General features: G+C 52.0%; 2 protein-coding genes and 1 long non-coding RNA gene across 5 annotated transcripts; 1 reads left to right on the top strand and 2 right to left on the bottom strand.

The window, feature by feature from the left end:
* The first annotated feature begins 447 nt into the window (after positions 1-447).
* CCDC61 (coiled-coil domain containing 61) lies at positions 448-18,678 on the top strand. 3 transcript variants are annotated; one of them, XM_020898081.2, is made up of 14 exons: positions 448-557; positions 8,279-8,437; positions 8,689-8,771; positions 11,603-11,760; positions 12,328-12,489; positions 15,257-15,467; positions 15,546-15,628; positions 16,322-16,491; positions 16,600-16,675; positions 16,969-17,108; positions 17,183-17,261; positions 17,441-17,495; positions 18,178-18,256; positions 18,366-18,678. In XM_020898081.2, exons 2-14 carry the CDS (start codon positions 8,290-8,292, stop codon positions 18,461-18,463), a joined length of 1,542 nt encoding a protein of 513 aa, XP_020753740.2. In that variant the 5' UTR covers positions 448-557; positions 8,279-8,289; the 3' UTR covers positions 18,464-18,678. The 3 variants fall into 3 exon arrangements, with proteins under 3 accessions (XP_020753740.2, XP_070306778.1, XP_020753739.2); XM_070450677.1 differs by lacking the exon at positions 448-557 and adding an exon at positions 4,317-4,436 and having other exon boundaries at positions 18,181-18,256; XM_020898080.2 differs by lacking the exon at positions 448-557 and adding an exon at positions 4,318-4,436.
* On the bottom strand, positions 2,607-4,295 carry LOC139029826 (uncharacterized). The gene is made up of 3 exons (XR_011482057.1): positions 3,876-4,295; positions 3,212-3,255; positions 2,607-2,808 (listed from the first exon to the last, which is right to left on the bottom strand). It is a non-coding gene; the product is annotated as an uncharacterized lncRNA (long non-coding RNA).
* Positions 18,679-19,237: 559 nt separating the features above from the next.
* Positions 19,238-23,457, bottom strand: PGLYRP1 (peptidoglycan recognition protein 1). Its single transcript, XM_020898019.2, has 3 exons — positions 23,048-23,457; positions 20,190-20,311; positions 19,238-19,502 (listed from the first exon to the last, which is right to left on the bottom strand). The coding sequence occupies exons 1-3, from the start codon at positions 23,317-23,319 to the stop codon at positions 19,321-19,323; spliced, it is 576 nt and encodes a 191-aa protein (XP_020753678.1). The 5' UTR covers positions 23,320-23,457; the 3' UTR covers positions 19,238-19,320.
* Positions 23,458-25,076: the final 1,619 nt, after the last annotated feature.

The following is a 25,076-nucleotide window of genomic DNA, read 5'->3' as shown; positions in this document are numbered from 1 at the left end:
ACAGAAGGGAATTATAATAGTTCCCACAGTGCAGAGTTTTTGCTAACTTTAAATAAGCAAAGGCCTGCAAACTGCTAAGTGCAGGCTTGGAACACACCGACCGACGATAAATCTCAACAAGTCTTCATGCTAAGAACATTTCCGTAGCATCTTAACCCGCGGCGCAGATCTCCCTCTGCGCATGCGCGTCGGACACTTTCCCGCCCCGCCCATGTGGGCGTGGCCTGATCTGCCGCAGGGCGTTATGGGCGGAGTCAAAGAGGTACTTCCGGGATTTCCTCCTGTCCCAGGAACAACCTTCTTTCTATGATTGGCAGTAGTTTCCAGCCAATAGTGATTGGAGAGGAGACTGACGACCCGACCCATTTCGGAACGTCTCTTCCGAGTTGACCAATTGCAAGCTCTGGAGGGGCTGAACTGACGGGCGTCTGTTTTGACTAATGAGAACTTGGCTGCGAGTAAGCCAGAACCAATCTGCAGCGAGAAGGCCGGATCCTGGGGCGGGGCGGGAGCTTCGGCAGTTGAACTGCTCGCGAGGAGGGGCGTCCCTGGAGAAGGTGAGAGACTGCTAGGGCTGCGGGTGCACGGGTCGGGCTAGCGATCCTGGGGGGGAGGGGGTGCTCTGGGGGAGAATGGGCTGAGCAGGCATCTGACCTGGTAGTGTGAGAATCGGGAGGGGTTGCCTTTAACACGGGTAGGCGCTTTCGTGAGAGGTTGTGAGACCGGGGAGTGAGTCGGGGGTGTTTTCTGTTTCGCATGAGGCTCTTGAAACGGGAAAGTGTGTAAAGTAGGATACAGCAGATGGTGAAACGTAGAAATGCCCTTGTAGGTCAGACTTGCAATTTAAGGGGAGGTTTTAAGACAGAGGGTTATTACATTGCGATGTGGAGTGGTGGAGGTCCCTGCCATCAGTTAACAAGCTTTGATTTGGATGCAGGGCAGGTGAAGAACAATATTGTTGGAAGGAATGAGTGAAGACTCCAGGGATGAGGGTGTGTTTTGACGACTTGTGAAGGCTTGTGATACACGTAACGTTTACTGAGGGCTGTGTGCCAGGCACCTACCAAATGTTGCATGTGAATTAACTCAGACTTCTTAATAACGCCACGGGTGATTAAGAGTGTGGGCTCTGGCATGAGTTGCTTGAGTTTGAACGTTGGCCCTGCCACTGGGTGAGTTGTTTAACCCTCTGTGCCTCAGCTTCCTCACCAGTAGAATGACCTTGTCTCTTCTTTGGCTATACCATTCACCTGGTGGCCTCACCCAGTCTCTTGGTTTCATATACTCTTTGTGTAGTGATGTTTCTAAGTGTATACATCTCCATTTGGAGTCTCTATGCTGAACTGAAGGCTCATGTGTGCAGTGGCTGGCTCTTCTCTACTTGGAAGTCCAGCTGACACACAGACTTCAAAACTAAACTAAACTTGGAGTCCCAAACTAAACTTGGAGTTTTCCCCTTCAGCCTCCAAACCTAGTTGATGACAGTTCCATCCTTCCAGGTACTCAGGACAGAAACCTTGGAGTCGGCCTTCACCCCTTCCTGTACTCTCACCCATGTACTGTCCGTCAGTCAGCAAGTCTCATGGATCAACCTTCAGAACACATGGGACTTCCCTGGTGGTTCAGTGTTAAGACTCTGTGCTTCCAATGTAGTGGGTGCGGGTTCGATCCCTGGTTGGGAAACTAAAATTCCACATGTCACACAGCGTAGCTTGAAAAAAAGAAAAACACCACATCCAGAATCCAGTCATATTTCACCATCTCCTTGGCTACATTCTGGCAAAAGCCATCACCTGTTCTGTTGCAGTGGCCTTCTCACTGACTTCCCTGCCTCTACCCTTGACCCCACGGTCCAGTTAGTTCAAAAGTCAGATCATGTTGCTCCCCTGTTCATAACACTCCCATAGCTCCCATCTCATCCAGTAAAGGTCTTCGCTAAGCCTACAAAACCCTACCTGATCCAGCTCCCCCTCCTCCATGCTCTCAAATCCCACCAATCCCACTTGTTCATCCTGCTTCAGTTGCCCCAACCCCTTTGCTGTCCCTCAAACACAGCAATAAAATCTCCACTTGGGAAACATACTTGCTGTCCCCTATGTCTGCATTGAATTCCTCCAGGCTCTCACTGACAACCCAAACCAAAATAGCTCCTGTCACCCTCTGGCTTTATTTTTTTTCATAACACTTACCAGTACCTGATGTAGATTAGTGTTTGTTTATATCCACTGGGCTACTTTGACGTCCCTCACTAGAGTGTGGGCTCCAATTGAGGGCCGTCGAAGTAGCCCAGTGGATATAACTCAGCAACTGGAAATGTGCATAGTGCTTAAAGGTGTACTTGTACTGTTTCACCGTTATATTTCTTGAGAGGTCTCCCTGTGATATAGGGCAGGATTGTTAAGCTTTGGGAGGGTATTGGGTTGTGTCTTGGAGTCTAGATGGGGTCATAAACTGGGCAGAATATGGTGGTCAGGGGCAGATCATCTCAGCTCTAGTTTGTGCTGGGGAAGCTTGTGGGAAATGCAGACTTCTGGGCCCACCTCCAGAGATTCTGCCTCTAGCTTTGGGACCAGGCCCAGGATACTGCCTTGTCACCAGCTCCCATGTTGAAGCTGAAGGTTTGCAGCCCTTACTTTGAGAAACAGGTCAGTTCAGAGCTCAGGGTGGAACTCTTCATCATTCAGCTCCCCTTTTGTAGTTGGCCTGGTGCTGGCTGGTGTTGGGAACCCTGAAGTGGTTGAGGCAGTCCTTTACTCAGCTTGTGAGTCAGGGAGGGCTTCCTGCAGGAGGGGACACTGGAGCTGAGACCTGGAAGGTGACAGAGGAGTGAGCTGAGAGAAGACCTTGCCCGTTTCTCCGGTGCCTTGAACCCTGTCTCCTGGAATTGAGCATGAATTCACAAGCAGCTGCTGATCCCCAGGCCTGGGGAGCTGAAGATGCAAGAATGATCAAAATGGCTTTGCCCTCGTGGGCCTCTGGCTTGCCAACTTATCATCAGCTAGTTGCACAGATGGTTACAGCTGACCGAGTGCCAGGCACTATTTGAAGCACCTTATATATACTGACTAATTCAGTTCCCACAATAATCCTATGTGAGGCAGGAGTTCTTCTTATCCCTGCTTTACCAATGGGGAGAGGTTGGGAGAGGCTAAATGCCTTGCCCAGGGTCACATTGCAGGTTAGGATCTGAACCCTGGAGTCCCCAACTTACATCATGTACCGTGCTTAAGGTGTGAGGCCCCATTTGGATTTGTTCTGGGAGGAAAAGGAGCAGAGGGTTAGGGGAGGAACTGGAAGGTAGTCAGGGAAGGGCCGCTGAGGAATGAGTAGAGAGTGAATGTGCCAGACCCTCACTGCAGGATTCCAGGCAAGTCTCAGTTTCATCTTCCGTAAAAGGGGGTTGGTTACAGTACCTCCCAGAGAGCGGAACTAACAGGAACTAACGGTGACTCATTGGTTGTTCGTGGGCATGGTGCTTATCTCAGGCAAAGCTCGTTTGGGGGGTGGTAGGGGAGGTAGAGTCTGATACCCGGGGGGCGGTGATGGGCCTCAGTGTGCGCTATGGAGGTCTGCATGGTGGGGTGTCTTAAAGGGTTTTGGGGTCGGTACATTCCAAGGGGATAATGTGGAAGGCTTTGGTCTGTATTTTGGAGTGCAGGGCTAAGGGAGAGGGGGATTTGTTCAGCCCTAATTCACCCATGTGATGGTGGGGGGCAGGGGCCATGAGCTTGGAATGGGGCTAGGATGAGTTACTTAGGCCAGGCCATGTGTGCGCGTGCGCGCGTGTGCGTGCATGTGTGCACTAGGTCATGACTGGCTGGACTGTTTGGGGGTGGCAGATACTGGGGAAACAACCATCAGGGGTGGGGATTTACCCATGTCTGGTGTGGGAGGTGGTGATGTGGATTTGTTTTGGGGGAGCCCAGCGTAGAGGATTGTCAGCTCTGGTCGGTCCTGGGGTGATGGCTGTGAAATCTGAAATATCTAGGGAGCAGAGTTTGGGAAGAGGAGCTGGGGTGGTAATGTAACATTGAAAATGCACAGGTGGGTCACTTTAGTGAAAGATGAGAAGGCTGGGAGTTGGAAAATGAGTGTGTGTGTGCGCGCGCGCATGCACTCGTGCACTAAAACCATGATGTCATGAGGCCAGGGAAATGGGGGTGTGTGGACCAGAATGGGGCGCTGGAGAGTCCACACTTAGTGCACGAAGTGGAGGTTCTGACGTCACGGATTGACGGGGGTGGGGTGGGGGGCGGCGCCTCAAAGGCAAGGCATCCGGGGTGGGTTGGGGAGGGGGAACGTGTCAGGAAGCTGAGGCGGAGAGGATCTAGGAGAGACTTGGTACTGGAACAAAACCAGCAACTAGGATGGGCCACTGGTCGGCGGTCACAGAGCACTCACTGCTTGGAGTCACAGAGCAAGGATGGGGGATGCAGGTAGAAGGGCAGTGGGGGTGGGGTCGGGCGTGGAGGGAGGAGGGGCTCAGGGTCTGGAGGATCGCAGGGTCCGGGCGTGGTGATCAAGAGAAGAGAAATGGAAAATGTGGGGGGCGGGAGAGAGAGGGAGTTTACATAGAATTTGAGAGGGGACGGAATCCAGATGAAATACGAGGGTTATGGAATACAGGCTGAAAAATGGGCTGTGTGTGGAGTAGAACCTTGGGCCGATATGCGGACAGAATCCAGGCGGAACAGCATAGGGGGGACAAAATTCAAGTAGAATGTAGGGGGAGCCCCAATAGAACATGGGGGACTGGAAGAAGGGGTCGTGGCCAGAATATAGGGAATGAGTGTGTTGGGGAGCTGGGGTCAGGAGGGGAGAGTCGAACTGGCTGGGGAGTGTGGAGGTTATTCTGTCTAGAAGGGAATGGAGGGAGGGGAGTGGGTAAAGTTTGTGCAGGTGAGGGAGGCAGGTGTAAGAAGAGGGTTGAATTCGGGCAAACTATTCAGCGGCTTAGTATCTGGGGACTGAGGTGGGCGGGTGTGTCATCAGGACAATTGGATGAGAAAGTCCTTGTTATCAACTGAAGGGCTGTGAATGGGGGGCTTCTGTGCGGGAGTGGGTAAGGAGGAGGGCGGGGCCGGGTTAGCAGCCGGGATGGGGTGGGGCAGGCCCTCTTCCTCCTCTGTCTCCCGGATCAGGTACGAAGAGTAGGACGGTGAATTAGGGCCGGTTAGGCTGCGTGGCTTGTCAGGTGTTCCGCAGCTCTCTTTGACTCCTTGGTAACCCGTACGGCGCCGCCGCTGATTGGCTTGCGGCGTGGGCGGGGCAGAGTGGGTGGGCGGGGTTTAGAGCACCCGGTGGGGCGGGGCTAGCGCTGCCTGGCACCCGTATTGAGGGCCAGGGAATGAGGGATATGTTGAATGTGTAGCTGTTTGTTTGCCAGTAGGTCAGTAATTATTAAGCCCCACTTCTGAAACTCCGGAGAATGAAAGTACAGTTGTGAGAGTGTGAATTTTCCAAGGGAAAGTGGTCTCCAGATTTCATCAGCGCCTCCAAAGCACCAGAGACGCCTTCCCCAAATAAAGTTAGCCTGGACCTAGGGTCAGAGAAGCCTCTCAAGATGTCTGGGGCTCAGGCAATTGTCCTTGGGTCTTTGAGAAAAGGGGTCTGTGGATGGGCTTCAGAAGTGGTATTCTGGCAGGCCCTGAAATTACTTGGCAAAAGTTTTGGATCTATTCATTTGTCTGGGGAGACTTCAGAGATCTCATTAGATTTGCAAAGGCTCTAGGACTCTAAAAAGATTAAAAATCACTGACCTAAGAGATTCAGGGCTCATTTTTTTTTTCCAATAGTGGCACTTAATTTTATTGATTTATTTTTTGACTGCACTGTGTGTGGCTTGCAGGATCTTAGTTCCCCAACCAGGGATTGAACCCAGGCCCTCTGCAGTGAAAGCAAGGAGTCCTAACCACTGGACCAGCAGCGAATTCCCAGGGCTCGTCTTTTTCTCAAAATATTAAATTTTCTATTATCAGACTTCAGGAAGGACTAAACTGGGGAAAATGTGAGGACCAAAGGAGGTGATGGGAAGAGAAGGAAGTTAAGCACAGGAGGGGTCCCAGGGATCTGAGTAGGGGGCAGCTGTTGGTGGCTTTGTCTTTGGAGCACCTGTGGGACTCTGGACGGCGCTGTTTGTCTTGCGGAGCCACAGTTTCTCCATCTGTACACTTGGGAGAGAATGGGCTTGCCTTGTCTTTCTAGTCCCTCTCAAGCTCAGAAACAAAACAGAGTAGTAATAATAAGAATAATGATGGTCAGGTGTGGGGATGAAATAGATGAAGAGGATTAAGAGACACAAACCTCCAGTTATAAAGCAAGCCACATAATATGGTCAATAATATTGAAGTAACTTTGTATGGGGACAGATGGTTCCTAGACTTATCATGGTGATCATTCCATTATGTGTATAGATGTCAAGTCACTGTGAAACTAACATAATGTCCATCAATTACATTTCAATAAAAAAAAAGTGATGATGATGCCGATACATATTGAATGCTTGGTGTGTGTCATGCATGGCTCAATTTTGCTGAGATTTTAACATGGTTAATTCATTTAATCTTTACACCAATCCAAGGAGATGAATGCTGTTATCCTCCTATGGGCTTACAAAGGCCTGCAGGAACATCATCTGGCCCGTTACATCTCTTATCTCCTCACTTTCCCCTCTCCCTCCCTCACGTTGACCTCCTTGCTGTTTTAAGAATGAACTAGGAACATCCCACCTTGAAGACTTTGCCTGGCTGTTCCCTCTACTTGGAGCCTGTTCCCCAGATATTCACCTGTCTCCCCTCTTCCCTCCAGGCCTCTGCTCAGTGAGGAGGGCATGGCGCTTCCTTGGCCACCTTAGCTAAAAGAGCAACCCCCACCCCCCTAGCATCCTCTTTCTCCTTTTGACATTTTTAGGTCTCTAACTATTGCTACCCTTTTGAGGGTAGGGATAGAATCTGGTTTCTCAGCATATCCTTAGCACCCAGGATAGCATGTGCTTTATTTTTTTCTTTTTAAACTGGAGTACAATTGCTTTACAATGTTGTGTTAGTTTTGGCTGTACAATGTGAATCAGCTATAAATGTACATGTATCCCCCTCATCTTGTGCGTCCCTCCCAGCCACCCTCCACCCCACCCCTCTAGGTCATCACAGAGCCAAGCTGAGCTCCCCGTGCTCTATCTGTTCTGCGAGTTAGAGTGTATATGTCAGTGCTACTCTCTCAATCCGTCCCACTCTCTCCTTCCCCCTGCCTGTGTCCTTAAGACCATTTCCTACATCTGCGTCTCTGTTCCTGCCCTGCAGGTAGGTTCCATTCTGCACCAAATGGTTCCAAATCTGTACCATTTTTCTAGATGCCGTATATATGCGTTAATATGCAATATTTGTTTTTCTTTCTCTGACTTACTTCACTCAGTATGTCAGGGCATGTGCTTTAAGGATAAGGAATCTGGCTCCAGGAGAGGTTAAGTTTCTCGCCCATGTACATGCCCAGAGCTGAAGCTGGTTATGAACCCAGGCAGCCCGGGGCTGGCATTCTGAATGGTTCCCTAGAACTCGGGCTGAGGATGGAGGCCTGGCCCCCTGCTCCAGCTCCTCTAGCACCAACAGTGAGTGGTAGTCCTGTTGGCTAAGAGAAAGTCCTTATACTCGCAATGGACTAATGAAGAAGATCAATTATTAATTCAGTGTAAATGCTTCAGGTGTCTCATGGAGAATCTGTTAGCCATGCACTGGCTCTTCTCTTGACTTGGGCCACGCTGCTTAGGGGTAGCCACATGGTTTGTTCCCTGACCTCCTTCAGTTCTCTGCCCAAATGTCACCTCCACAGAAGGCCTGCCCTTGACCCCCTATTTAAAATCCCTGCCCAGCCTGATCTCAATGCTCCATCTCTCTTTCCTGCTTGACCTTTTCTTCGCAAATGTTTGAATAAATGAACAAGTAATAAATATATAATGCATATAAGGATTAATAAATTAATAATATTATTAATCATGATTCTCTTATTGGAAATCATATATTCTATTAATCAGCATATATTAGGCTTAATAACGTGCAGAACACAGTTCCCAGGGCCTTTATGTGTATTGTTCAATGTCATCCTCATGCCAGCTCTATGAGGTAGGTGCTGTTTCTGTACCCATTTTCCAGATGAGGAAACGAAGCAGAGAGAGGCAGAGTCTCTTTCCTAAGGTGGTACATTGGTGGGACCAGGATTCTGGCCTTCCAGCTCCTAAGCCTGGGCTCTCAGCCCCTCTGGGTCTCTGTCTCGTCTGCCTCTCCAGCGACACTGGCCATGGACCAGCCAGCTGGCCTGCAGGTAGACTACGTCTTCCGGGGTGTGGAGCACGCCGTGCGGGTGACGGTGTCTGGGCAGGTGCTGGAGCTGGAGGTGGAGGACCGGATGACGGCCGACCAGTGGCGGGGCGAGTTCGATGCCAGCTGTGAGTATGCCTGCCTGGGTGGGCTCGCCTGTCCTTCCCCAGAGTCAGCGTCTCCCAGAAGATGAGGCCAGTCAGGATCCTGCCCACCTGGCCCTTCTACCTGACCAGAGCTCTCTAAGGGGGGGAGGGTGTCTAGGACTCATCCCTGGGGCCAGAGGCACTCGTGTTGGGGAAAGGTGGAAAGCTTGGGTGCATTGCCCTTGGGCTGGGCAAGTGATCAGACCTCAGGAAGGACTTTTCTCTCTACCTAGTCATCGAAGATTTGACTCACAAGACAGGGAACTTCAAACAGTTCAGCATCTTCTGTAACATGCTGGAGTCGGCCCTCACCCAGGTAGGGGCCAGGGTTGGGGGAGGTTTCTGTCCTTTGGGTCCCTGGGAGGGTAGACGCCCGTCTGATGTATGCAAGACCTTCTACTTCTCTTTCATTGAGGAAATGGAGGGCTGTCTTTTCTTCTTTCCCAAATGTACATGGCTTATTCTCATTGTAATTGTGATGACAGTGATTCTCATGGAGAAAATTCAAGTCACAGAGAAATGTAAAGAAGAAAGTAAAAATCCCTGCATTCCTCATGCTCACTCCTGGTATTATTTTGTTAGTATTTTGATGAAAATCACTCCAGCCATCTCTCCATTTCTCTATTCACTTGTGAACATGTGTGGTATGTATATTTGTAGATCTCTAATTTTACAGAGTTGATAAATTTCCCAAGGTATTCTGTAACCTTTTACACAGATCCAACAGTATTTCATAAAAATTTAGTCATATCAGTGGATGTAGCTAATCATTTCACCTACTGGGAATCTGTTGTGTGCCAGGCACTGGGAATACAACACTGAACAAAAGACACAAAATCTGCCCTCATGAACCTGACATTCTAGTGCTCCCACTAGACAGATGATTGAAAAAAAAGAAATGTCAAGTAGTTGAAAGTATTAATAGGAAAAAAAGAAGCAGGTTGGAACATAGATACTATTCAGACATCATTTGAAAACTGTGAACTGCATTATTTCTCTGATTATGGATAAAGTTAACACTCATAAAATTGTGATGATATTAATGTGTGTGACTTATAAAGTGAGAGTCTTAATTCCCTTTCTATCCCTCGCCTTAGACTGTTAACATTTTGGTGTCTATAGGCAATATAGCATAGTGGCCAAGATTATGGATGCTAAAGTCAGACTCATCACTACCACTTACTACTTGGGTGCCTGGGGCCAATTACTTCCCCTCCATGTCTTAGGTTTCCTATCCGTAATGTGGGAATGATAGTCCCCTTTTCATAGTGTTATGCAGGTTAAATGAGTTTTATGTAAAAAGCTTAGAATAGTGCCTGACTCACAATAAGCACTAAACAGGTGTTGTCTATTTTTATTATTATTGTAACTTTTGAGTTTGTCATCTTTGTTAGTCGTTGCTTAGCATTCAAGTGTACCCATGCATCATGATTTATTTAACCCAGAGGTTCTCAAACTTTTTGGTCTCAGGACCCTTTTATATGCTTAAAAATTACCAAGGATACCAAAGAGCTTTTGTTTATGCCTGTTTCATCTAGCATTATTTGTTTGCCATGTTATAAATTAAAACAGAAAAATATAAAGATATTTATGAACTCATTTAAAAACAACAATAACAAAGCAGTTATTGACCTAAGTAATATTTCTAGGAATAGTAGTCTCAAAACCAAAATTATTTAGAAAGAAATGTCATTTTTTAAAAAAAAATTATCACAACTCTCTTTAATGTCTGGCTTAATAGATAACTGCTAGGTTCTCATGTGCTTCTTCAGTCTGTTGTGATGTGTCCTGGTTGCCATACATGCAGGGGAAAAAAAATCCTTCTTAGGAGGATATGTAGCTGGCAAAGGGAGTCCTTTAATAGTTTTTTCAGATAATTCTGCTCACACATTAAAATCGGATACGTCATAGTTTCTGAAAGGTTTCTTGCAGTGTGGAATCTGAAACCATATCAATGAATTTTTCCTATTCTGTCATATTGAAATCTATTGGCATATCTTGTACTTTGCAAGATCTTTTTACCTATTTTGTAACATCATGGGTTTGTAATATCACTTGTAACATCAGGAGTTGGTCATTTGGGAAATATTGCTTCATGGAATCTTGCAGATCTTTCAGAGGTTGACACATTTCATTATACAGTATCAGGAAGTCACATTTGTTAATATCCCCACTGATCTGGCCAGGAAAATCTTTCAACATTGAGAAGCTGTTAAGCCCGCAGTGGCAGGTACAAGTTTTCTAAAATTTGAATTTTCACTTTAAAGGTTGAATTTTATCGTTGCCAACAAATACTGTTAGCTGTTTTTCTTCAAGTGACAGGCTCACTTTGTTCATTTTTGAGAAAATGCTTGCCAAACATCAAAGACTAAATAACCATAGTTTTGCCTGTCAGTACCTTTTCAAGTAAAAATAGTGTTCCATGAAAAAGTGGCTAATTTAGCTCCAAGTTCAGTCCCACAGGTGGTTTTCTTAGAAAGTGTCACACTTTGATATGCAGCCAAATGTGGACTTTCTATTTTGTCACACACAGTAGTAAACATCTGTGTACTCAAGGGTCAAGATTCAAAACAATTAATAAGTTTTGCAGGTTCATCAGGGACATTCCTAGGTTCCATTTTCTGTTTTTATCTATCTCTTTGTGTGTTTCTCTCTGCCTCCCCGCCCCCCCCCCCCCCAAGTGGAGACTGTAGGGCAGGAGTGGAATATACAACAGTTGCTAGTACATTCGATGCCCCGGCTTGAATTCTGCTAATGGGCACCAGCAGTTTTACCCACCATGACTTTTGTACCATCAGTGCACAAGTCAGCACGGCAAGAAAAGGCAGATGACATCTTAGTGTTATTCTGCAAGTTGTTTTGACTGCATGTACTCCCCTAAAAGGGTCTCGGGGACCCCCAGGGCTGTGTAGACAACGCTTGGAAGTCACAGCACTAAGCTGTCTCCTGTGGCTGAGAGTTGAGGTTCTTTCCAGTTTGTCCCCCTGATGATATCCTGCACCACAGGGCCATCTTGACCCATAGCCCCAGGGTAGGCAGGCCCATCTAGCCCAACAAATGATCAGGGCATGGCCCGGGTGTGTATGTTGTGTGATCTGGGAGTGGCCATGTTGCGTCTTTTGGCAACTCCTCCATTCTCTCCAACAGAGCAGTGAGTCAGTCACCCTTGACCTGCTGACCTACACAGATCTGGAGTCCCTGCGGAACCGAAAGATGGGGGGTTGCCCAGGCCCCTTGGCCTCAAGGTCTGCCCAGCTCAACTCCAAGCGCTACCTGATCCTCATCTACTCTGTGGAGTTTGACAGGTGGGTACAAGGGTACCCACCAGGCTGATAGCTGGTGGTCAGGCGGAAGAGGATGTGGCTCGGACTTAGGAACCCCTGGTACCCAGGCAAGGTGGGGATATTGCTTAAGCCTTGCCTTTGAAAAGTTGAGGTTTATGTGATTTAGTATTGTGTTTGGCTGCAAGTATCAGGATAACCGTTACCAGGGCCCTAAACAATAGTTTAGCACATAACAAGATGTCTAGGTAGGTGGCTGCTACTCAACAGCTCCATTAGGGACTCAGGTTCCTTCTCTTTTTGTTTTTCTTTTGTCATCTTTGACGTATTGGCTTTTTGACCTCATCCTTATCTCTTTCTGGTCACAAAATAGCTGCCGGACCTCCAGACATTACATCTGTATCAAAGCAGAAGGGAATGAAACAGAACTGTGCTTGCTAATTGTATCTACTGTTTTCATCAGGAAAACAAAAGTGTTCCCAGAAGACTCTCAACCAATTTCATGTAGTAGTGTTTGGCCAGAAATGGTCACCTGTCCTTTCCCAGGTGGATTCTTGGCCTCTGAGATGCCATGGTTCTAATCCTTCTCAGGATTCACTACCCGCTGCCCCTCCCGTACCAGGGCAAGCCAGACCCTGTGGTCCTGCAGGGCATCATTCGCTCACTAAAGGAGGAGCTGAGCCGCCTTCGAGGGCTGGATGTCCAGGACACTCGGGACGGCCGGGAAACTGAGATCTGGCACCTGCGGGAACAGTGAGTCTTGGGGGTAGGGTGGGCAGCAGGGGCTGGGGGAGGGGACACATCCCATCATGCACCGCAGGACCCAGTGCTTAGCAGTGTTGGAAAGATGGCCCTCCCTCATTCCCCAGATATTTATTCTGTGCCCCTCCTTTGTGCCTGCCATGTGTTAATGGTGCTGGGGACACAGCAATGACTGAGACAGTCCTGGTTCTGTCCTCCTGGGGCTCCCAGTCCAGTAGGGAAGACAATGTCCGCAGTCAGAGAAGATTCACCATGGATGGGGGAGTGCAGAGGGGGACCTGACTGCCTGGTGAGGCTGGGGTGTCCCACACAAAGGGCAAGGCAGGTGCAAAGGCAGAGTGTGAGGCAGGGCTCTATTCAGTCGAATCCACCTTCACCAAGCGCCTTTTTTTTACTGACCTTTCCCTGCCCATGGGGTAGTGCTCGCCCAGGGGGCAGAGACATTGATCACATACCCACCTGAGTATATTGCAAATAGAGATGGAGTGAGACAGGAAAGGGAGCCTCTGCTTTGGGAGGCTGTAACAGGAACCTGGTAGGTTCTTGGGGTGGGGAAGAGTGTTCTAGGCAGAGGGAACAGCATGTGCAAAGGCTGTGCTTGGTGAGAATGTTTTGAAAACAAGGGGAGTGAAAGAGTGAAGTGAGAAAAGCACAGGTGCCTAGCATATTTACTGAGTGCCTGCTCTATGCTTCAGACTTGGTCTCCATCTGGTGTGGTCCTACACATTGGGGAGGGCTAATACTATCTTTAGTATTAATAATAATACCAATAGCTAATGTTTATTGAGCATTTAACTGTGTGCCAGGGACTCTGTTCAGTACTGTAATGATTTAATTCGTTTAATCCTCCCAAAGTACGCACTACTACCATTTTATAGAAAACAGGCCCAGAGAGGTTAGAGAATTTGCCCCATACACAGTGAAGTAATATGGCCAGGCTTGACCTAGAATCCAAGCAATCAGCTCAAGCCCCTTTCCCTTCCTCAGCCACTGTGCACTGGTGGCAGGACTGAGCGCTCAGGAAGGACCAGACCTCTGCCCTTTCAGCGGTGGGAGCTCTTTGGGCTGGAGAACCCTGTGATTCTTCCTGCTGTGTGCATGTGTTTCCCAGGATGGCCACAAGACGGCGCCCTCTGCCCTGAGAGCCATAGCCGGACAATTCTTGAAGTTAGGGAGTTTGGAAAGACGCCAAGATTCATTCATTCACTCATCCAACATTTAATGAGTTCCTACGGTGTGCCATGTACACTTCCCGGCCCTACTTGATGTTTATTGAGCCATCACTCAGTGCTGGACACGGTCTAAGCACTCTTTATAGATTCCTACAACCTTATCGGTAGGTGGTGTTATAATCCAGCTTCACAGAGATGTGAAGCTGCCCCAGGTCACACAGCTTGTAGGAGCTGGAATAGAGTTGAGTACAGTCAGCCTCGCCACAAAACCTGGATCCCGACACTGGGCTTGACCAGAGAGCTGGGGGAAGGATAGATAGAAAACAGATAATCATGCTGATCAGTGATTGGTGCTGCGAAGGAAGTGTACAGAGAGCCGGGTGAGGCGGGAGGCAGGGGGGGGGGGGGGTGGCGGCAGAGACTTGAGGGACCTGACCTCACCCCTGGCTGGGGTGGGGGGCCAGGCAGGCTTCACTGGGGACTTGATGTTTGGAGGATGAGTGGAGTCATTCCTGCCAGGAGGAGGAGAGCTGGTTCAGGAGGGAACTGCATTTGAAAAGAGCATCGTGGGAGAGGGAGGTGGGAGGAGAGGAGGGGAGCGGGGAAGTCAGCTGGAAGGGACCAAATGGAGAAGCTCCTTGGAGAGTGTCGGGGAGCCACAGAGTTTTAAAAAACGTTTAATTAGGAAAAATCCCAAGCATACACAGAAGTAGCAGTATAACACACAGGTACTTGTGCCCCAGCTTCAATAGTTATCTAACACATTTTGCCCATCTTATTTGATCTACACCCTTTCCTGTCCTCTGAGAAGCAAATCCCAGATATTGGATCTCCTCTGTAAACATTTCAATATGTATCTTTTAACATATAAGGTTATTTTTGATAAACAAACATAAGCACTGTTATGACATCCAACAAAGCTAACAAAAATACCTTAATGCCAGGGTAAACAAATGTCTTTTAGTAATTTGCTTGTGTGAATAATTATTCAGGCCCCACATTACAGTTTGTTGATATGTTTCTTAAATCTCTTAATTTATTACAGTCCCCTCTACCTCCTTTTTTCATGCTGCTGCTTTGTGGAAGAAGCCAGTTTATTTATACAGTTTCCCACATTCTGGATTTTCTTTTCTTTTTTTTGCCACATGGCTTTTGGGATCTTAGTTCCCCAACCAGGGATTGAACCCCTTCCCCTCTGCAGTGGAAGCAAGGGCGAAGTCTTAACCACTGGACCACCAGGGGTCTTGTTGGTTTTTATCACTGTGATTCATGTAGTCCCCTGTATTTCCTGTGAAGTGGTTGTTAAGCCGATAGGTTAATCAGATTCAGGTTTCTGGGGCGCCTTCCTCCGCGGTCCTGTGTATCTGCCTGGTGTCAGGTGATGTTGGGACTGGTGGGTGTGGACGTTGAGAGCTGGATCCTTGTCTTAAAAAGGTCCTGTCAACCCAGCATCTCTTGGTGGTTTTTAATTGCATTTCTCTAATTACCGATCAACAAGCGGTGCGTGCCCACCCGGGTGGAGGGCAGAGTACGGGACCGTGGCCCTCACCCGGCCCCGGCATTCGCCTTCTACCTCCTCCTCCCAGGGTGTCACGCTTGGCGTCTGAGAAACGCGACCTGGAGGCCCAGCTGGGCAGGTCGCGCGAAGAGGCGCTGGCCGGGCGGGCGGCGCGCCAGGAGGTCGAGTCGCTACGCGGGCTTGTGCGCGGGCTGGAGCTGGAGTTGCGGCAGGAGCGCGGCCTCGGGCACCGCGGGTCCGGCCGCCGAAGCCAGGATTGCCGCCGCCTGGCCAAGGAGGTGAGGGGGCGGGGCGGCCGGCGGGGCCCGGACTTTGGCTTCAGTCTGGACCTCCACGCCCCTCTTCCCTCCTGGCAGCTCGAAGAGGTGAAGGCGTCGGAGCGGAGCCTGCGTGCCCGGCTGAAGGCGTTGAACACCGAGCTGGCCCTGTACAAGAGGGGGTGAGGGGCGCGCCTGGGGCGGGGCCTCGACGCTTCGGACCTGCGGGTGGGCTCCGGGGCGAGATGGTCGGGGCGGAGCTCAGGTGGCTGGGCGGGGCCTGAGGGACGGGGCGGGGCCCAGGTAGGATGGAGAGGATGGTGGGGCCTGAGAGTGGGCGGGAATGGAGGGATGGGAGGGACCTAATGGACTGCCAGCGGCTTAGGGAAGAAGTCTGTAGTTGAAGACGATGGGCGGGGTCTGTAGAGAGATGGGCAGGCCTGAGGCGGCATTTGGGAGGCCGGATCTGGAGCTAGGGACCGCAGAGGGGCGGAGCCTGAAGGCTAGTTGAGCGAGAGGGCGTGGCTAAGCAGATAGAGATCCCGGTGATGTTTGCTGGCATGTATTGGGGTGCGTGTTGAAAAATTGGGGATGATTTCCAGGGAGCTTGGGAGACCTCTGGGAGAAGGGTCTTCTGAGAGGATGTGTTAGAATGTAGGGAACTGACAGATGGTTTTTTTTAGGGGGGTGGTTGGGTTCTGAGCGGTGAAGCCTGGGGGAAAGAGATCTGTGAGGACCGTGTGTAAGAATGTGAATGTTAAGAGTTGACTGCGGGGGTGGAGGGGGGTTGGGACTGAATGTTCGAAGATGGTGCAGTCCAGGAAGAGTGTTGTCGCCGGTGGGAAACTTACAGTGCGTTGCGTCTGTGCTCCCAGGAGACGGACCCCGCCGGTGGTGTCGTCCTCGGCGCGGGAAGATAGGGCTTCCACGTCCCGGGAGCGCTCCACGTCGCGTGGCCGTGGTGCCGCCCGCTCTTCATCCCGGGAGAGCGGCCGCGGGGGCCGGGGTCGAGGTCGCCCTGCCCGCCCCTCGCCCTCGCCCACAGGTCTGTGACGGCCCTGCCCTGCCCGTGGGAGGAGGTGGGTGGGACTAGAACTGTGGGGGCGTGACCCCAACCTCCTCCTTTCCACACCCCACCCCCACCCGGTCCTAGGTGGTCGCGTGCCCCGTTTCGACCCAACAGCCTTTGTGAAAGCCAAGGAGAAGAAGCAGAGAGAGATCAAGATGAAGTTAGAGCATGTTTCATCCTCACCTGCCCCTAGCCCTGCCCCTTTCCCTGCCGCTCTGAAGCACACCTTCATCCAACCCCTTCTCCCATCTCCATCACCTGTCGCCTGCTCTGCTTCCCACCCGACCTCCATCTCCTCTCCTCTCCTGATCGCCCCCTGGCTTGTCTCTCACACCCCTCCCTAGTCTGTGTTTCCGCATGGTTTCCCCCTGTTTAGCTGTGACCCGAAGGGGCTCAGCCACGCCTTTCCCGGGACTGGGCGCACAGGTGGACGCCTCATTTCTCGTCCCCCAGGCAGCAGCAGCGGAACCGATTGGGCAGCGGAGGAAGTGGGGACGGCCCGTCCGTCTCCTGGTCTCGCCAGACTCGGCCGCCGGCAGCGGTGACCGGTCGAGGAGACGCGGCTAACCGCTCCCGAAACCGCAGCTCCTCGGGTAACTGGGCTGGCGGGAGGTCTGGGCAGGACTGTGGCCGGTGCGCGAGGCTTACACTCTCCATCTCCCCCTAGTGGACAGTTTCCGTAGCCGCTACTCGTCCGCCAGCTCCTGCAGCGAGTTAGAGGATTTCTCCGAGTCCCTCCCTCGAGGGTAAAACTTTGGCTGGGGGAAAGAAAGGACCGCCTCCAAACGAATGTCTGGGGAGATTGGAAACACTCTTTTGAGGGGAGATTGGGTGATGGATGCTGGAGCCTTGAAAGCTTGGAACAGTGCGAGATGGGAGGTGCCCCAGACTTTTCGCATTGGTTCTGATCACCCCCTCCTCTCAGCGTTCACCGCCGCGGGAAGCCGCCCAGCCCCACCACGTGGAGTGGGTTCAATACAGTGAGTGTCTTTCCTGGGCTTTGGAGAAGGCGGGGCAGCATTAAACCACCAGAAGCTCCGCTCTTTTCCTCCCATGATTCCATTCTAGGGGGCCGGGTTGTAAAAGGCGGTTCGGGTTTCCTCTGGAGACCTTCGGGTTGGAGGGGAGAATGACGGTGCGGTGGAGGCTGGCTGTTGTTTAGTCACTAAGTCGTGTCCGACTCTTTGCAACCCCAAGGATTGTAGCCTGCCAGGCTCCCCGGTCCGTGGGACTTCCCAGGCAAGAATACTGGAGTGGGTTGCCATTTCCTTCTCCAGGGGGATCTTCCCGACTCAGGGATGGAACCCGCACCTCCTCCATTGGCCAGCAGGTTCTTTACCACTGAGTCGAAAGGGATGCTGATTAACAGCAAGGCTCTGGCCTCAAATTGCCAGGTCTTAAAACTTGCCTCCGCTTGCTATAACGTGTGTGATTGAGGGAGTTACTTAGCTTCTGTAGCTATCAATAGTTTATCGGCTAAATGGGAATGGTAATAGTATTCACCTCAGAAGGTTCTGGTGAAGATACAAGGCTCTTGTTTTGCATAAGTGCTCAGCAGATGTCACCCCTTATTTTTGTGAGGTCCTTTAGTTCAGAATTTCTGGTGGGGTTTGGGGGGTGCGGGAATAGAGGGTGCCTGACCCCCTTTCCTGCCATCCCCAGCAGCAGAAGTCCACCCCCCTTGAACGTGGTCGCCGTCAGAGACGCCTGGCCAGTTCGGGGAGCTGGGTTCCCATCAAAGGTGAGCCTGGGACTCCACACCTCCCCCTGCCCCAGAGCCCACTGGGACGGTACCGAGGGCAGGATTTTGGGCCCCTTACAGACCCCCACACCCATGCCTGCTCTCACAGAGTACAGCTCAGACCACCAGGCGGCTGACATGGCCGAAATAGATGCCCGCCTGAAAGCCTTGCAGGAATACATGAACCGACTGGACACGCGGTCGTGACCTCGGATGTGGACTACTGCTCCTCCAACTCCACCCACCGCTGGATTCGGTGTGGGGGTGGGGCTGGTGTGTCCTGGCCCCGCCCAGGCCCCCGCCCCTCCTGGTGCTCTTAGGGGTCTCAGGGTGTGAGGCCCCACCCCACCCCCTCCCGTGGGCATGGCATGCTGGGAGGGAGGGTAAGTGAGTTTTGTAAATAAACGTATTTGCCTTTGGGATCCCTCAGTTTATGACTGAAGGGTCAGGGTGGAGTGGGGAGAAATGAAGATCTGGTGACTGGAATGGCAGGGTGTTTAAACTGGGACCTGTGTGTATCTCTGGCTATGACTGGGAGGCAGATGGTACAGGTTCCGGAAAGACTCCCGCACTTTCTAAAGCAATGAAAGGGGGGGACCCGAGGGTTGGGAGTGAGCAGCTCATCCCCACAGCGATCCACGCAGAGATGGCTGCACTGGATGTCTTTGGTGGTGAGGTAGAGAGGGGGTGTCTTGTAGTGTGGCTCACTGTCCGGGAGGTGAGGACCCCTGAACTGCTGGTGGTGATGTCTCAGCGGACTTGGTGCTAATTCCTGGCGCTCTGACCTGAGACCTCCGGGTTCTGAGCTGTGATGTTGCTTCCGAGCTGGGATCTCTGGGGTCTTGGGTCAGGGTCGGCACCTCTGGGTTCTGAGCACCAGCAAGGTCAGGGCTCTGGGAGGTGGTGGGGGAGGGGGTGGTGTGAGGCTGAGGTCTGTGGGAGGGAGAGAGAAGAGGCGTATGGCAGGACACAGGAATACAATTTGAGCTTCGCCTTTATTGGGGCAGGGGGAGCCAGTGGGGTTTCTGATGGGATGGGTGGGGTGTGAGAAGACGGGCAGGACCTCACACGCTGCGGTAATGTGGCCACTGCTGGATGATTTTATAGAGCTGGTCCCCTGGAGAGAGCGTCTGCTGCACATCCCGGTGTCCTTTGACCTCGTAGTTAGGAGTCAGGTATCCCTGAGCCGCGCCACAAGCCAGCAGGCTCTGGGCCGCCTTGAGAGCACGGGCCGGGGGCACCCGATCTGGGAGAAAGGCAGGAGTTAGGCTGGGGCTTCCTCCAAGGGCTGAGGGCGTGTGGGCAGTGCTGTGATGTTGCACTGCGAGCTGGCCCACTTGGGCCCAGAACCCGCCTGCCACTGCTCTGTGCCTCAGTTTTCTCATCTGTGAAAGGGGAGAATGACAGCACCGGCCCACAGGGCTAGGGGACGGCAAGATGAGTGACTGTATAGAGCCAGCCCTCCGCAAGTGTTGGCCATCAAGATGATCATTTATTCACCCTCCTCTGCCCCCAGACCTTCCCATCCGATCCACAGCAATAGCTGCCACTTATCAAGCACTTCTGGGGCTTCCCTGGTAGCTCAGACGGTAAGGAATCTACCCGCAATGCAGGAGACCTGGGTTTGATCCCTAGGCCGGGAAGATTCCCCTGGAGGAGGAAATGGCAATCCATTCCAAGCACTTCTCAGGTTAACCCTAACCCTCCAGTTCATGGACTGACCTAAGAACTTTTATAGAGATGAACTCGTCATCACTGAAACCATGTGGTTGGAAATGGACTTTATCCAAAAGAGGAAACGAGGCTCAGAGAAACAGAATCACGCCTGAGGTCACAGAGCTTGTAGGTGACAGAGGCTCCCAGCCATGACGCACCACGAAGTGCCATCCCCCAGGACCCACGTCAGCCCCCTCGCTGATGGCTGGACACTTACTCATGTAGTTGCCCATGAAGGAGATGCCGATGGATATGGGGTTCCACGTGGCTCCAGAGTGGGCACCTATGGTGTTCCAGCCCCGGCCCTCATACACGAGCCCATCTTCTCCGATCAGGAAACTGTGGGTGGGAGAGTGATGGAGGGCTTCCTGGGGGAGGACTCCTTCTCCCTCCTCTGCTTACCCCACCCCGTCCCTGCCCCTGCCACTCACAATTTCCCCAGAAACCCTGCTCCTTATCCCCTAATCTTCCACAATAAAAAGTGATCCTGGCCCTTGCTATTTGGCAAGCACAGTTCTAGGTGCAGCTTTTTGCATCCCTAACTCCATGAGCTGCCACTGCCCCCATCCCGTAACTACTCAGAGAGGTGGCTGAGTGACCTCTGCCCGAGGTCACACAGCTGGATTTTCACCCAGGTCTCTGTGACTCCCGTCCACATGGTCTGATTCCTTGCTCTCTCCTGCCTCCCTGGAGGATTGGTTGAGCTCTTGATTCGTTGACTTCTCACGTGGAATCCTCTGAGGCAGACACTGCTGTCATCTCCACTTTAAGCTGAGGAAGCTGACTTAGAGTATTTACCCAAGGTCCTATCCTGGAGACTAGTGAGTTCTCAGGACTCTCTACTGAGAAGCTCCCCAGCCTGCTTCCAGCTTCCTCTTCCCTGCTGGGATGCACTTGATTGACAGGATCAGGGACTCGAGGGTTGGCACGGCAACCAGACACAAACCCTGGAGCCCCAGCACCTGTCTCCTTGAGGCTTCCAATCCTAGAAGCAGATCCTTCAGACGTACTCATTCAGCATGTCTTGATTGAGCGAGTTTGATTGGGCACGTTGGAATTAAGCCCAGGTGGCTGGGCTTCCCAGGTGGCTCTGGGGTAGAGAACCCATCTTCTGCCAACACAGAAGATCTTAAGAGACGCAGGTTCGATCCCTGCGTTGGGTAGACACCCTGGAGGAGGGTGTGACAACCCACTCCAGTATTCTTGCCTGGAGAATCCCATGGAGAGAGGAGCCTGGCTACAGTTATGGGGGTGCAGAGTCGGACATGACTGAGGATCTGAGCACATGCAAATTAACCAGAAGATTGGCTTTTTGGAGACTTGAGATTGGCCCCCTCAGCCCTCTGGCTCATGAGGTGGTCAAGAATGCACAGGACATGGGAATTCCTGATATTGGGTGCTGACATCACCACTTGGGATACCAGATTCTCAGAATACAGACTGAAGAGACTAGAAATACCACAGTGATGCTGACCACCAGGACTGGGCTGGGCATGGCCCTGCCACAGCCCCTGCCCCTGGCACAAGCAATTGGTACTCTCTGTATCTTTGTTAAATGGACGCGTCTCATTTAAACATCAAACACCACCACCAGGTTGGGTGGTCAGGAGCCCCATCTTACAGGTGAAGAAACTGAGGCTCCGAACAAGATGTGACAAGGAAGGGAGATTCAAAACATTGGGATCAGACTCTGCAGCCTAAAATTGGAGGAACAAACTTCAGTCAGGTTTCCTCTAAAGTGATTTAGACCAGAGGCCCCGAAGCCAAACTCTCTGGACTTCACTCCTTCAGGGAAACACTTAGAATCGGACTGCCCAACTCCTGGAAACAAAATTTTGAAGTTGAGACCTTTGGATTGTAATGTCTGGAGCCGGAAGAGCTGGAGATAACTCTCGGAGGCTTCTCGATTTCTCTGAGTGAGGTCCTCAGATTTCCTGGCCTCACCCCAGCCCTATGGAAGCATCTCTCAGGATGCAGCCTAGGAGTCTGCATTCCCAGTGAGGCGATTCTGGTGCTTACGGAGGCCCGAGACTCAATTAGAGTACAAATCCGTGTGTGGGACCCCAGCCTAGTCCCCTGGAGAGGGAGCTGGCGAGCGTGGGCCCCAGAGGCAGATCTAACCAATCCCGGCCCCTGTTTCTGCCCTTAGCCCCTGCCATCTGTTCTCCAAACCACAGCCAGAGGGAGTTTCTTGGACCCCAAGCCGGCTGGCATCCCTCTCACGGCTGCTGTCTGACAGTAGAACCGAGGTCCTCCCTGTAGCCCATCTGCCCCCTGCCGACCTCTTCCTCCTCACTTGATATCACTTTCCAGCTAGCTCCAGCCACCCTGACCTCTGTCCCTCAGGCCTGACCCCTTCCCTCGGCCTCCTGGCCTTTACCTCTGCAGTACCCCCAGTTCACTGCCCTGCGGCCCACGGCTCCCTCGTCAATCCCTCTGTTCCCTTTATCCAGCGCTTCCATCACCGTCTAAATTCATCTCGTGGACTTCGCTTATTTCTCACCTGTTGCTGCCTGCTGGTCTTTACATCCCTCTGGGCTAGATTCTGTGTCCACGGCTGGGTCCCCATGCTAGCCCCTGGCACACAGTAACAGACCATGCATCTGGGGGCTCCCACTGCACGCCAGGCAGTGTTCTAAGGTGTATTGGCTGGCTCAGCAATGGAGTGGCCCACGACCCCGTCGACTTTGCAGAGGGAGAGGACCCTGAAGCTGAGAGAGGGGCATGCCTGCCCCAGGGCTCAGCCAGGGGTAAAGGGAGCTGGGACGTAACCCCAACCCCGGCCTCACCAGGCACTAGACTTTACCAGGCGAATCCAGTGCACAGGACTTGTTCCTGCACCTGCAAAACCTCTCCCTTCCCCTGGGGTCAGAGCTCGGACAGCAGCCCCTTCCCCTCCCCCTTGCAGGTCCGCAGTGCCTGCACATGCTCAGCCCTAAGCGGCGACCCTGCATCCGGCATCCGGCATCCGGCATCCGGCGGCTCTAGAATCGGGTCCCCGCGGTCTCCCGTCGCCCCCGCGCGCTTCTCTCCCTACATCCGCGGCTCCAGCCCCTGCCTCCCCTGCGCACTCACTTGTAGCCCACGTCGCACCAGCCCAGCTGCTGCATGTGGTAGTACTGCACGTTTTGGGCCTGCTGCTGGCACGAGGCCGGAGTGCCGCAGACGCTGCCCGCCGTGTGCGACACCACGACGTAGCGTACGGGCTGTCTTAGCTTCTGGCTGCACGTGGACGCCCGGGCTTTCCACTCTTGGCGGGTCACGATGGGGCCGCAGTCTTTTTGAGCCGCCCCGAGGCCCAGGAGGGCGAGGAGGGCCCAGGCGAGCAGCGCGCAGCGGCGAGACATGGCAGGCAGGACGCGCGGAGATGCCTAGGGCGCGCAGCCGGTCCTGGGCCTTTATCTGCGGGGACGCGGTGGGGGCAGTGGGTTGGAGGGAGCCCTGCGGGAAAGGTCTTGCCTCACTCACGCCCGGGAGGGACTCCTCTTCCTTCTCGGGCGGGGCCCCAACAGGATGTGGTAGGGTCAGGTCTGGGCGGGGTGGGGAGAGGGGAGCCTGCTCATCCAGCTGGGAGTCGGGGGTGGGGAGAGGCACACGGGCCCCCCCGGGCGAAACCGTGGTTTCTGGAAGACTCAGTGTCTGGATCTCTCCTCTGCTTTGTCTCTGCCCTCGGTGGGGCATTGGACAACTCACCAGGAACTTCAAACCAGGAGGAGAGAAAACCGGGAGGCCCTGAGGCCTCTTCTCCCTTCTTCCTGCAAGGAACTGAAGGAACACCGGGGCCCATTTTTGAAAACACTTCTGGGCCTAAGCCCGATGTCATTTAACCCTTGCAGCAAATGGAAGAGGTGCATCATGGAAAGCCCACTTCACAGTTGAGTCAACTGAGGCCGGAAGTGGGCTGATCACCTTGCTGATACATGGGAGGTAGGAGAGCCTGGTGGTCCAGAACCCCCATTCAGAGCCAGAATGTTTGTGTTTGAAGCTGGTGACATTCCAGTGTGTGAGCTTGCACAAGTGACTTTAACCTTTCTGTGACTCAGTTTTCCCCACCTGCAAAATGGGCCTGATACTATAAAGTCTGTAATTCATGGGATGATCGCTTAGAAGATGTGTGACTCCGAGTGCCACATAAGCTTCACCAGGATTCAACCTCAGATCTGCCCTTAGTCAGACGCCCTAAGCTCCATCCTCCACAGGAGGGATCCTGAGGTCCAGAGAGGAACAGCCATTACCTAGCATCACTCAGTGGCTTGGGATCACAGATGGGGCAGAAGACTTCCCCGGGGACTCTGCCCTGCCCAGGCCTCCTTTCCCATGACCTCCTAGAGGCACTTGCTGTGTTCAGGGAAGACTCTAGTTTGTTTTCCCTTCTACTTTGGTAGATTAAAAAAAAAAAAAGTAACATATGCTTCACTTTAATGTATAGCAGAAGCTAACATAACGTTGTAGATCAACCATGCTCTAATGAAAAATTTTTAAAGGACTTCCCTGGTGGTCCTATGGTCGAGAGGCCAGCTGCCAATGCAGATGACACAGGTTTGATGCCTGGTGCAGGCGGATTCCACATGCCGAGGGGCAGCTAAGCCCACAAACCACAACTACTGAGCCCACACTCTAGAGCCCATGTGCCACGACTACTGAAGCCCGCATGCCAAGAGCCCGGGCTTTGCAACAAGAGAACCCATCACAGTGAGAAACCTGTGCACCGAAACTAGAGAGTAGCCGCTGCTGGCTGTAACTGGAGAAAGTCAGCTCGCAGCAAAAAGACCCAGTGCAACAAAAAATAAATACATGAAAAAAATTAAAAGTAATGTATGCTAGCTGTAACAAGTTGAATTGACACAAATGTTAATCAGCTGTGTCCCCCTCTGTCCAGCCCTGCCCACCCGAGGTCACCAGTGGGAACAGTGTGATATATTTTCTTCCACCATGTTCTCCATGCTCATACAGATCATGTTTATACCCGTGATATTGCTGAATGGCTCACCAGGCATCCTCAAGCAAGTTCATGAATTATCTCAGTTTGTGCTCCCAGCAAGGTGTGTGAGGCAGATATTATTAACCTGCCTTTTCTATAATCAAGGAAGCTGAGACACAAAAG

This window comes from Odocoileus virginianus, chromosome 20 (assembly GCF_023699985.2).
Source record: "Odocoileus virginianus isolate 20LAN1187 ecotype Illinois chromosome 20, Ovbor_1.2, whole genome shotgun sequence".
Taxonomy (NCBI): Eukaryota; Metazoa; Chordata; class Mammalia; order Artiodactyla; family Cervidae; genus Odocoileus; species Odocoileus virginianus.
This window is presented reverse-complemented; position numbering and strand designations above follow the sequence as displayed.